The sequence below is a fragment of the Dipteris shenzhenensis genome, chromosome 16 (genome assembly GCF_047967505.1).
Source record: "Dipteris shenzhenensis isolate YYH24624 ecotype China chromosome 16, Dip_SZ_1.0, whole genome shotgun sequence".
In the NCBI taxonomy this organism is placed as follows: Eukaryota; Viridiplantae; Streptophyta; class Polypodiopsida; order Gleicheniales; family Dipteridaceae; genus Dipteris; species Dipteris shenzhenensis.
This window is the reverse complement of record NC_141611.1, coordinates 31,624,836-31,637,170: the sequence shown is the minus strand read 5'-3', so window position 1 is coordinate 31,637,170 and position 12,335 is coordinate 31,624,836. Positions and strand designations below refer to the sequence as shown.

At 44.7% G+C, this 12,335-nt stretch overlaps 1 protein-coding gene across 1 annotated transcript in view; it reads left to right on the top strand.

Moving 5' to 3' along the window:
* The window catches only part of PTAC7 (plastid transcriptionally active7), a 39,245-nt gene extending 27,170 nt beyond the window's left edge, over positions 1 to 12,075 (top strand). The window contains exon 3 of the mRNA XM_087387436.1: positions 11,312 to 12,075. Coding sequence (XP_087243562.1) covers positions 11,312 to 11,656 — 345 coding nt within the window. The 3' untranslated portion in view covers positions 11,657 to 12,075. The remainder of the gene's footprint in view (positions 1 to 11,311) is intronic.
* The last annotated feature ends 260 nt before the right edge of the window (positions 12,076 to 12,335 follow it).

The window sequence follows — 12,335 nt, the reverse complement described above, 5'->3', positions numbered from 1 at the left end:
GGGATTTAAGCAGGAGAAGGGCATTGACTTTGATGATATTTTTTCCCCTGTAGTCAAGATGACTACTTTGAGAGCAGTGTTAGCTCTTGTTGCTCATGATGACATGGATTTATGTCAGATGGATGTGAAGACAGCTTTTCTTCACGGAGATCTCCATGATGAGATCTATATGAGTCAGCCAGAGGGATATGCTGTTAAAGGGAAAGAGCAGCTTGTGTGTAAGCTCAAGAGGAGCTTGTATGGACTCAAGCAGGCGCCAAGAGAATGGTACAAGAAGTTTGATGCCTTCATGCAGTCCCAAGGGTATCATAGGTGTGAGACCGATCATTGCTTGTACACCAAACGGGCAAAGGATGGCAGTTTGATGCTACTCATTCTATATGTGGATGACATGCTTATTGCCAGTAAATCTCAGCATGAGATTAGTGCTTTGAAGAAACAACTGCATAAGTCTTTTGACATGAAAGACTTGGGTGATGCAAATCATATTCTTGGCATGCGGATTACTCGTGACAGGTCCAAGGGACTTTTGTTTCTGTCACAGAAAGAGTACATTGACAAAGTACTGCAACGCTTTAAAATGGAGGGGGGGAAGTCTATTAGTACCCCGTTGCCTCCACATTTAAAACTCAGCAGTAAGGACAGCCCCAGATCAGATGATGATAAGGCTGAAATGGCCAAGGTTCCATATGCATCTGCAGTTGGTTCTTTGATGTATGCCATGGTTGCCACTCGTCCGGATATTGCTTTTGCGGTGGGAGTCATCAGCAGGTATATGGCAAATCCAGGCAAGCGGCACTAGGAAGCAGTGAAAGGTGTCTTGAGGTATCTCAAGGGTACCAAAGACTTGTGCATATGCTATGGTAGGCAGGATGCATTGGTGCATGGTTTTACAGATTCAGACTATGCAGGGAATGCAGATAACCGGAAGTCTACTACCGGTTATATTTTCACATTTGCAGGAGGTGCTATATCATGGCTGTCTCGGTTGTAGAAATGTGTTGCACTGTCAACCACTGAAGCTGAATATGTTGCAGCCACTGAGGCCTGCAAGGAAGCAATATGGCTTACTCGGCTGGTGGGAGATTTGGGCATTACAGGAGATATGCCAGTTTTGCATTGTGATAGTCAGAGTGCTATCATGTTGGCAAAGAATCCGGTCTTTCATCAGAAGACCAAGCACGTAGAAGTGAAATATCATTTCATCAGGGAGGTACTGGAAGACAAGCGACTTGAGCTTGTGAAAGTGCATATTGATGATAATCCTGCAGATTTGCTCACTAAGAGGTTGCCTACAGAGCGGTTTGCACATTGCCGCCACATCATGGGATTAGGATGAGACCATTCTTATTTTATGGTCTTGTATACTATTGCTGTAATTTTTATTCTTTTCTCCCCTCTAGGCACATTGGCCTTTAGGTGGGAGGTTGTTGGGGTAAAGGCACATTGCCAACCCTTCATTAAAGATAGGACACCTATGACTGTCTTAAGACAGTCATAGGGTAAACCTAATCCTAATAAAAACAAATGAGTTTGTGGTGTGGCTCATCACTTCACACTCGCACACCTTGAGTCTTCTCTCTCTCTCTCACTCTCTCCCTCTTGCTCTCATTCCCCCTTCAGTCCCTTTCAGTTCGTCTATTGTCGGCACGTATTTTGAGGTGCGGCTGCACGTGTGGTCACTTGAGGCTCTTCCAAGCACTTCCATCGCCAGAATACACCTCCTTTAGGCTCCTGCTGCATAGGCGACTACTTTTGTGCAGCCCTCTTGCTGCATTTTGACCTGGTTCTCCAGTTCGGGGAACCCTCTTGCTGCATTTCGACTTGTTCCAGCATTTCGGAGCTCTATAAGCCACCCTCGAGCTTTTCCAAGGCTTATAGGAGCACCTAAACCAGACGACTTACACATTTGTGGCATGCTGCAGCATTTTGGAGTGCCCTAGACCAGCCGACTTGCTGTCCTTTGCTGGCTGCTGCAATTCAAGGTGCCCTAGGTCAGCCGCCTTGCTCTCATTTGCTGGCTCCTCATCTCGGGCTGAGAGTTCTACATCCCTGGCAGCAGCTGCACTGATTACGAGATCTTCTGATGCTGGCCTTCACTCGTGGAAGCTTCTACCTTGCACTTCCTTGTGCCCAATCCTCTTCTCCTTGAAGGGGCCCACTACTCCTTTGCACTCCCTGAGATAAACCACTACAGCATTGATTATTTTCCATTTCAGCATCGAGTCTCTTTCTTTTGCTCCAAGAAAGGCCCCATGTTGCCTTTGGAAGGCCTCGTGTTGCCTTAGTGGAATACTTGCAGCATATAGTATTTGGGACAGCAAGATTTTGCAGCAAGAAGCCTTGAGTCTTGTGCAATCATTTATATTTGCAGTTGAGAGCTTGCATTCTCTTTCATTTGCATTGTTAGTTGGTGCTTTTGCCTTGCATTTTTTGCACTATGGCTAGCAACAACGATGACTCGTTCGGGATGCTTGGATCTGAGGACAAGCTTGATATGGCACAAATTACCCCATGTGTATTATATGATGGGATTGACTCAGGAATCAATTGGTCAGTACCGAGTCGAGTGATGGCAATGGGTGTTTTGGCAATTTCCCTGTCACCCACATTATCTTCCATGAAATGACTTGGATACATATCCTTCTATATTGCTAGCTGTTCAGCCTTCATTTTACATTTTATATCAGCTGCTGCTACTTGATATATGCCAATTTCACTAACTGGAATGATCTGCATTTCCATGAGTTGAGACTCGACATCTTGGGGAAACTGATCAGTATCTTCTAATTCCTTAGGACAAGAGCTATTTGGTATTTTTTGAGGATTAGTGGGAATAAAAACATCCTTCCCTTCCAGCTTAATAATAATTTCCTCAGATCCCCAATCATGCAATTAAGCTTGTTGCTCCATTGCAATCACAATGAGACTGATGGATGCCTTGGTTGCCAAGAATATTTGGAACATTGTTGTAGGTACCGAGGTCAGACCCACTAGACCTAATGCCTCTTGTACATCTGGTACTACCTCAGACTCATATGGTGATGGGTCTATGCTACTTCTGGTACAGCTCCTTGTTCCACTACATTTGCCTCTTCCACTACAGCTGCTTTGCCTCCTACCTCAGGAGCAAATTCAATGGGATGGACGTGATGCAAAAGCACATGCCTTGATTGCTCTATTAGTAAAATGGATTATTATCCCTCATATCCGTTCATGCAAGACAGCTAAATAAGCATGGGATCAGCTTGCCTCCTTATATCAGCTGCTAGAGTGGCCTATCTCTGCAAGCAGTCGAAGGACTTAAAGCTTGAAGACGGTGGTGATATGGATGCCTATCTTACTAGTGTTAAAGATTTGAAAGAGCAGTTGGCAAGTATTGATGAGGTAGTCCCAGATTCTCAGCTTGTATCCATGACACTTGATGGATTGCCTGGCTCATACTAGGACTTTGCCACTACTTTGCGGTTGTTTGCCATGGCAATGCCAACCACTACACTTTTGACCAGCTGGTTGCCCTTTTGTCACAGGAACAACAAAGCTGTGTGACTATAAATGCTTCTATGGCTAGTGATCAAGCCTTTGCCACACAACATAGAAACAAGGGCAAGGGGAAAGTTTCAGCTGGTAAGCCTCCTCATAGACATGCTGGTCACTCCTCTGATGCATCTTCTTCTTGGAGAAGACAAAGAAAAAAAGATGTAATTATTGCAGGAAACCTGGGCATGACATCACTGAGTGCAAAAAGAGAATTGCATTTGAAAAGGAGTCAGGTCTTGTAGTTTCTGGTGCTCCTAGTATAGATGACAGGCATGAGACATCCAATTTTGCACATGATCAGCATTGGGCTTTTCTTGTTACTTGTCGGTGCAATCCTTCTATTCATGATGCCTGCATGACAGTTTCTGATGCTTCTTATGCCTGGTTCTTTGATAGTTAACAATTACATGTGCAAATAATGCATCTTATTCAGTAAAAGGCATTGGGCAAGTTGCCATTACTTCAGTATCTGGTGGTCTAGTTACCCTACACAATGTACTATATGTACCAGGTATCCGTAAAAACCTCATATCCATTTCAGCCTTAGCTACTTGTGGATATCAGGTTCTTTTTGATGGTGTTAGGTGTGCAGTCTATGATGTTACACATGCCTTTACCATGGTGTTGACTGGTGTTAGAAATGAACCCAACAGAGGGTACGCACAGCGGAAGACTTATAGTAATGCTCAGGAGCTCACACAGTGTGCGTGTGGGATGTGGAATCACAAACTTCTTTACTTAATGTGCATCACATAGATGTGTAGACTCATCAATAGACAATGAACCAGCCCGATAGAGAAACCACCAAAATATATATTTCCGTCCAAAACTATGGACACAATACAAAAGATATAGATCCAGAGTCCCACCAATGGTGTGGTCCTCTGATCTTACCACAAGGTCCTTCTCCTATCAGCCAATTATCTCTAGACTCGAGCCTGCGTGCTCCACCTCGAGCGTCTGTAGACTTTCCGTCCAGTGTGTTCTTCTCCACCTTCCTGCCTATGAATCAGCCTAGGTGGGCAGCCCCTGCCAAGATTTGTCTGCAGCACACAGGTCTTCTTGGTCCTCCTGAATGTAGGCCCCAAGATAGATGTTTCAGTGCTCCAACCTGCTTGTGAATAGCTGCTCCAGAAGGTGTGATGATCTCAGCACCTTGCTGCCCTAGAAGACAGCCAAGGTCCAGCCTCTCCCTAGAGCTAAGTCTGCAGCACCTGTTGCACTCTCTCACCTCCTGTAGATAGGCCCAGAGAGTAGGCTTCCTGCTGCTCCTTTCTGCCCTGGAACTGCTGGCTATGCTGGATGATGAATGAGGCCAAGAGCCTCTCCTTATATAGGCCCTAAGGCCTGCTGAGAAAACTGACCAGTCTGTCCCAATCTGGGCGGACTGGACAGACCAGGTTGGCTGGCCCAACCGACCTGGTTGGCTCAGCCCAACCAGCCCCAATAGGGCCCTTTACTGGCCCCACAAAATTGCCCTCCTGGGCTCTCTTTTCAGGGCTTGCTGGCCCACGATTCTATGCAGGGACTGAGCCCTTGGCCAGCCCTAGATAGGGCCTGGTTGGCTGGCTTTGCCCAGCCCAACCAGCCCTCCATATGGGCTGCCCCATCCCCTGCCATGTCAGCGCCTGTTCTCCCTGCTGGTTCTGCCCTTGCCAGGCTCTCTCCAGCCACGTATGCAGCGCCGTACTGTTCCGTACATTGCTGATGTCATCACCCCTTTTACCTGGGACACCCCGCCAACCATGAATGCTCCAGATCTGTCCCAGATCCACACATCCAGGTAATCTCTCTTTGGGCACATCCTGCCCTAGGTCTCCCTCCCCCACGCTCTCCTCATTTGGGGGCTTACAGATGGGAAGGTGACCTTTCCAACACCCCCTCTCATGGACACATCTTGGCCCAATGCCAACACGTCGATGAAGATGCTCCAGTAACTCCCTGGTCGTAGTCCTCTGGAACCTTTCGGTGTCAAAATCTTTTCCTGGCTTTTCATCCAGTGGCTCCTGCTCCACTAGGTCTGGTTCCGCTTCTGCACACCATCTTGGTACACAGGTCCATCTCTGGTAGCACCTCCTGGCACCACTTCCTTCAGTCATGTTCCCGCCTTTGAACTCGAGCAATCCAGCCATCACGATCTTCCAGTTGTCCCCCTCATAATGAGTGAACAACTTGGAGTCTTCTAGGCACCATGCTTTGAGGGTCTGTTTCAACCCGTCCTTAGGACAGGATACAATACCAAAAGGTTCTTCAACTACAAGCCTGGCACTTCTAGATCTCTGAGCCTGCATGCTCCACCTCAAGCATATGTAGACTCTCTGTCTAGATCCCTTCCACCTTGCTGTCCTGAAGCCAGCCTAGGTGGGCTGCCACTCTAGCTGAGTCTGCAGCTTCTCCTCGGTCACCTTGTCCTCCTGAATGTAGGCCTAAGGCCCCCCCTTTGCTGCTCCTGTCTGCTGTCCTGAGAGCTGCTCCAAGTGTTCATGATCTCAGCAACCTTCTGCCCTAGAAGAGAGTCTAGGTTCAGCCTCTTCCTGGAGCTAAGTCTGCAGCAACACCTCTTTCCTTCACTTCTTGTGTAGAGGCCCAAGGATGGTGGATGTGCTGCTCCTTTCTGCTCCACCCAAAGCTGCTCTGCTGGATATCAAATGAGGCCTGAGGCCTCTCCTTTCATAGGCCCCCAAGGGGCTGTCATAAAACCGACCAGCCAGCCTCATCCTGGTCGACCAGTCTGCTTGCTGGCCGACCTGGTTGGCTGGTCCAACCAGCCCTATATGAGGGCCCTAGCCAAGCCCTTTTGGGCTGCTGCTAGGCTGCCCTTAGTTGCTGCTGGAGACCCTCCTGCAGGCTGTATACCTGCCCATAGACCTCCACCATGTTGCGTCATGCTGCAGCCCTTTGCCGGCGCCATGTCCTGCCCATACACCTTCCGTACACTGCCCTGCAGCAGCCCGGTACAGATCCGTACAGTGGATGACGTTATTGCGCCTTCGTTCCTTGATGAAGATGCTGTGTAGATCTGCTCTGCTCTGTCCTTGACAGTCACGTGGCCATTCTCTGCCAGATCTGCCCTCGAGGCAAGCTTTCTTCTACCAGGTACTCTCCTTTCTTTGTGTGAGGTGCTGCCCATGTGGCAGCCCCCTCCCTCTTTCTTTTCCTAGGTTCACCCCCCCATGCTCTCCTCATATGGGGGCTTACAGATGGGGAGGTGACCATTCCAACAGTCTTACCTTTATAGGTAGTGTCCTCTCTCTTATAAATGGCTATAAATCTCAACCATACAAGTGCATATTGCAAGCAATGAAATAAGAGAATCCTAGTCTTTTTTGGATCAGAATAATAATATGGCTTTTTCTTCACAACTTTTTCTATTGACATATTTAGGTGCTTCTTTCTTCTTCTTTCCTTTTTCTTTCACATATGAAGCATTAGAAGAGCAACAAGAGCTAGGCATTGTGAACAATCATGAAAATTTACTGTCAATAAAGTATCCTCAGCATATTTGAACTTCCATCAAGCATCCATTTCCCAAACTGTCAAGAATATGAACCAGAAATAGTAACAATCTTAGAGACCGAAATTCACACTGATAGAAGCAGCAATTAGAGGGCTTTTGAAGCAGAAATAAAGCTCGTATACCAGCCAAGGTCTACACCAGAGGATGGGCACAATTGCACGTCAGGTTGCCATAGCCAAGCTGAAGAAGTTCGACTGGTTTTTCTTTAAATTCTCCTCACTCCAGCAACCATTTGTGCTCAAAATTCATTAATGGTATGGACCTGTTCAAATATAAAAAGCCAGTCAATTGAATTGCAAGGATACTACAATCCACCAACTCGTACAAGAACTTCTGCTTCCAAAAGATTTGAAATGGTTGAAGAGGATCCATTGATGGAGACCAGCCATGGGGAATATGAATCTATTGAGGATCATTAGAGTGGTTTTGAAAATTCACCGAATGTTGATAAGTTGGATGCACTCTCTAGAGTTCAAGGCCAAGGAAGAAATAAAACAAGTGCTAATGTTGAAACTGAGCCAGCCTATGCCAATTGTGCCGAAACGGAAAGCACACTTAAAAGCACACTGGAAAGACTCAGGATTATCCGAAATGGAGTAAGAAGAAGTTGCTGTTAGTTTGCTCTTTTGGGAGAAGATGTTATGCTGTCACCTTTGAAGATGATAAGTGCATTGCCAAAGTAGAGAAAAGGACTATTAGATAGTTACGACATGCACTTAAAATCAGGGTTTGTATCAACTGGAAACAAGATAGCAGTATAACAAATGCATGTGTGGCAATAATTACTTCTGCAATGGAAGATGCAGAATTATGGCACAAAAGATTAGTTTAGAGATATTGTAGAGACATGGGATGGTTTTGAATATGCCATCATTGGAGACTTCTCCAAGACACATATGTGAAGTGTGCATTTTTGGAAGGAATGCCTTTGAAAGGGATGGGACTGTTTGGAAGAAAATTGCAGCTAATACATAGTGATGCGTGTGGTCCTATGATTTGGACAGCATCTGCATTATGAGCTTCACAGATGATTTTCCCAGATTCTCATGGAGGACAAATCAGATGTCTTCCAATGCTTCATGGCTATGGTTGAGAATAGGTAAAGGTGTGGAGTATGTGTCAAACGCCTTCAAAGGTTTCTTGAAGGAGAGGTGTTAAGCATCAATGCATAGCCCATGCACACCTCAGAAAAATGGTGTTGTTGAGAGGAAAAATAGGTCTTTGATGGAAATGGCTGAATGCATGACTAGGGGGAGAAGAATGCCACATACTTTTTGGATGGAGGCAATATGTATATAGCACGCATTTTGAATAGATGCGCAACCAAGGCCTTAAAGACCGTTACTTCTTTGGAGGCTTGGTATGACAAGAAACCCAAGGTTGACTACCTCAAGATGTTTGATTGCACAGCCTATGTACATGTGCCTAGACAGTTGAGAAGTAAGCTGGGTGGGAAGTTCATTAAGTTTTCTTGTGTGGCTACAATAGTAAAAGTAAAGCTCTGTGTCTCTACAATCCTAAAACACAAGATTTTTCTCAGCAGAGGTGTTTTTGGCAGAAAACTCATTTCAGTCCATGATTGAGTTTAATAGACAGCTGCATGGAGGTTCTCAGGAGTGTTTGAATGGTTGCTTCAATAGCAATTGAGGGTACTTCAGAACCGCCGGTAGAAGATCTGCAATTCCAACCTGCACATGCTGATGCACAGCAGGCTTTGGATGCTCCCAATCAGGTCCATGATCAGCCCATCAGAAATGATGGAATTGAAGAGATTGTCAAAGAGGAAAGAGCTGCTTCATAGGAAGTTAGAAGGGTCCCCATGTGGCTGATTCGAACTCTGCAGGACAGCAGACTTTTAGCCGCTCTTTCCAGTAGGGATACAGCCTTGATGAGTTCACTGTGTTATGTAGATGGACCTAACAGCTTTGAAGTTGCTTAAGACTGTGAGCATTGGATGAGAGCCATGAGTTGCAGAAAAACAATGCATGGGATTTGGTGAATTTGCCCATTGGGAAAAAAACTATTGGGACAAAGTTAGTGTACGAGATAAAGAGAAAATCTGATGGTAGCATAAGCCAAGGTTAGTTGCGAAAGGGTATTTTGTATTCAAAATGGGGATAGAGTATGATGAAACCTCTGCCTGACCTTCATCAGATGTGATGTTTCATTGGCTGCTCCTTTTGGGTGGAAAGTGGGCATCAAAATAGCCTCTCAATGAGGACTTGCAGGAAGCAGCATTTTAAGATTAAGGGCTTATTTTGCTGCGTGCTTTCCTCATCAAGAGTCTCTTGGATGACTTTTTGAGATTTGTGCCTTCCACTACTTACCTATAATTGGGCATCCTTGACATGAACTTCCATTTTAGCGTCGAATTTGGCCTCTATCTTCTTGAGTCTTCCAAGATCTGTCCATGACTGCTTTTGAGCTGTTGTAGACTCATTTTCAAGGCTGCATTCTCAGATTTGAGGACTCCCCATGGTGTCAGATCCGTCCCAACATTAACTTCATTTTGGAGCTCTTGAATCTCTAGCTCCAGAGCCTAAATGCATGAGGCTTGCTCATCCATTGACTTCCTCATGGCAACGATCACTTTTTCAAGGCTTCCTGCATATCCAATTGAATGCCCATCCTATCCATGCATAAGGAGATGCACTCCTTCATTTTGGTAATGAAGTCTCTAGTGTTGCTCACTGAAGGCTCCACCAGCAGTAGGCTTTGGAAAGCCTTCTCCATGGCTACCTTCACGCCTTCCCACTTGGCACTCTCTAGCATCCAAAATGTGCTAAATATTTGTGGAAAGATACAATGTACCTTGCTGATTCTGACAGAAAAAAGATGAGTGTCGAAGGGGAGACGGAAATCGACAGTTCCATCAACTTCCATCGTCTTTCATTCTGTCAACTTTTTTTGGCCTATTTCAGATTCCTTTTTTATGTGGGTTATCTTCCCGTGTCAGTGGAGGGTTCATTGCTCCTACAGAACATGTGTGTGTGTGTGTGTGAGAGTGCAAAGGGGGAAGATCCAAAGGGTGGGGGGTGGGGGGGTTGAGGAGGAGATGGACAGAGTGACAGGCTGTGTGAGAGAGGCTTGGGGTAAGGGAGAGACTGAGAGAGGAAGGGGCAGCACATAGACTTGGAGAGAGAGGCAGGCTGCTAGGAAGCAGTAGAGGTTCGAAGAGGGACATAGACAGAGAATGGAGATATACAATAAAGTGCAGCCTCAAATCAGCAGTTCAGAAGTCTGTGGACATCCATGGGCAGAAACTTACAGAATGCACGAGTGGAAGGCATCAAATTGAAGACTCTGATGAGGAAAAACGAAGGTTTTGGTTTCTACAAATTACATGCACACCTGTTTGCATGCATACCCCCTACAGCGAATGTCAAAGTATACACACGGCAATCAGTCAAATGCAAGTCCATCCGCCACAACCCCTTTGCTTTGACCTATTCAACCCACCTTTGTTGTGTCACTGTGAAACTTGGATTTTCTGTTCGTAACTTCTGTCCTCCTCTCATTCGCCAAAGACTCTAATAAAGAAAGGGCATACATTTTCTGATTCAGAATACACAGACTACAGTTTTTGGTTATGATATGTGATATTATTATGATATTTGATCTCAATATTTCCTTTGTTATAATTTTAATACGTATAATGGATTTTCAATGTGTGCTACCTAGTTTCTATGCACTACTCTGGAGAAGTTTAGGTATGGCATTTATAATTTTGTGGAATGTGTATTCTGTGAAACTTACCACTTGTGTTACATGTACTGTATAAAATATATATGAATTTATCCTGTCTAGTTTGCACATCGTGAAATTTAGGCCCTATAAAATGTGCTGTATGGAACACGATTCATTTAAGTCTATTTAAAATTCATTATATTCCAGATGTTTGAATGTTGTAGTAACTATGTTCTTAGGCTTGCAACTTGGAAGTCGTGGATGGCACACTATCCAACTGGTCTGGATGTCCAAGATGCCACTTTGACATAGATTATGTGGAGACGTTGGTATTTGTCTGTGCATGTAAGATACAGTTGTCTAAATCATTGAGTTGATACAGGGTGTTGGGCCTGAAAGCAGAGGCAATGATGACTTTTGATTCTTACATTGAAGTGAAAGGATTACATTTCCCTTGAAGGCTCTTCTTTGATAGTGTTTTTAACTGAGCATGTTCATTTCTTAAATGCTGAGAGCGTAATGTTGGCTCATGTTGATTTTTTTTTGTTTGCACTCCTTTTCTTATAGCAAAAGGAAGATCCAAAACTCATAAGTTGGAAGACTACGGAGGATCTATTCCCTTTCCATGAGCGGCAGCAACGGCTGTTCAGGGAAGATGGTAAACACATATTACGGGACGTGGAGCGACTCCTCCTGCAAAGTGAGAACAAATTTGCCCTTATTTTGGAAGTTGCTGCAGAAGCTACTGAATTCTTAGTTAATAACCCAGAAGAGGCGATTCTCAAGAAACCTGTATTAAAAGCTATGTCTGATAGAGTGAATGAAGCAGCTGGAAGAAGAGTGGTTGTAGATGCATATCTTGATGCTGTGCAAGAATCTATTGAGGAGATGGGAGAGTCCACGTTACACTGATGAAACAATTTGTACTAGATGTATGGGTGTGGTCTCAGCAGGGGCTCTTGGAGAATAAGAAACAGTTTACAGAGCACTGTGTTCACAGGGCATGCGGGCAGATGCTACGATCGTTGGTTTAGTGCTTTTGCTCTTAGAATGCTAGCCCATGCAGCCCTCCTTTACTAACCATGAAAACAAAGTGAGGCATATCAGAAGGCACTTTTCTGAGTGCTGCTTAAATCTGGAGAGCCATGATATTTTGTACTTTCATGTAGTACATACATAGCTCATTATTTTGGAGGAATCAAACATAAATTTAATTTCAAAACTGAGTAGGTATAGTCAGGTTTTGATTCAGCTGACTTTGTTAATGGACTCACTTAGGTATCCTTTGTGTCCATCTGCCCTAGTCATATAGAAAAGAGCAAATGATTTTTTTAAAAGAGTACTGAAATCATGGCATATGTCGGAAGTCACAGTAACTTGCCTTCATCATCTTCCATAAAACAGGAGTAGCAGCATGCTAAAGTTTTCTTTGTAGGTTGATGCAAAAAAGTTGGATGTTGGAAAATTATACAATGATTGCCTCTGTATTGGAAAGTAGCACCTTTTTATTCTCTTACTATTAAGAAACAAACAGGAAGGCCCAGAGGTTTACCTGTCCAAGAATGCAACATGACCAAATGAAATAAATGTC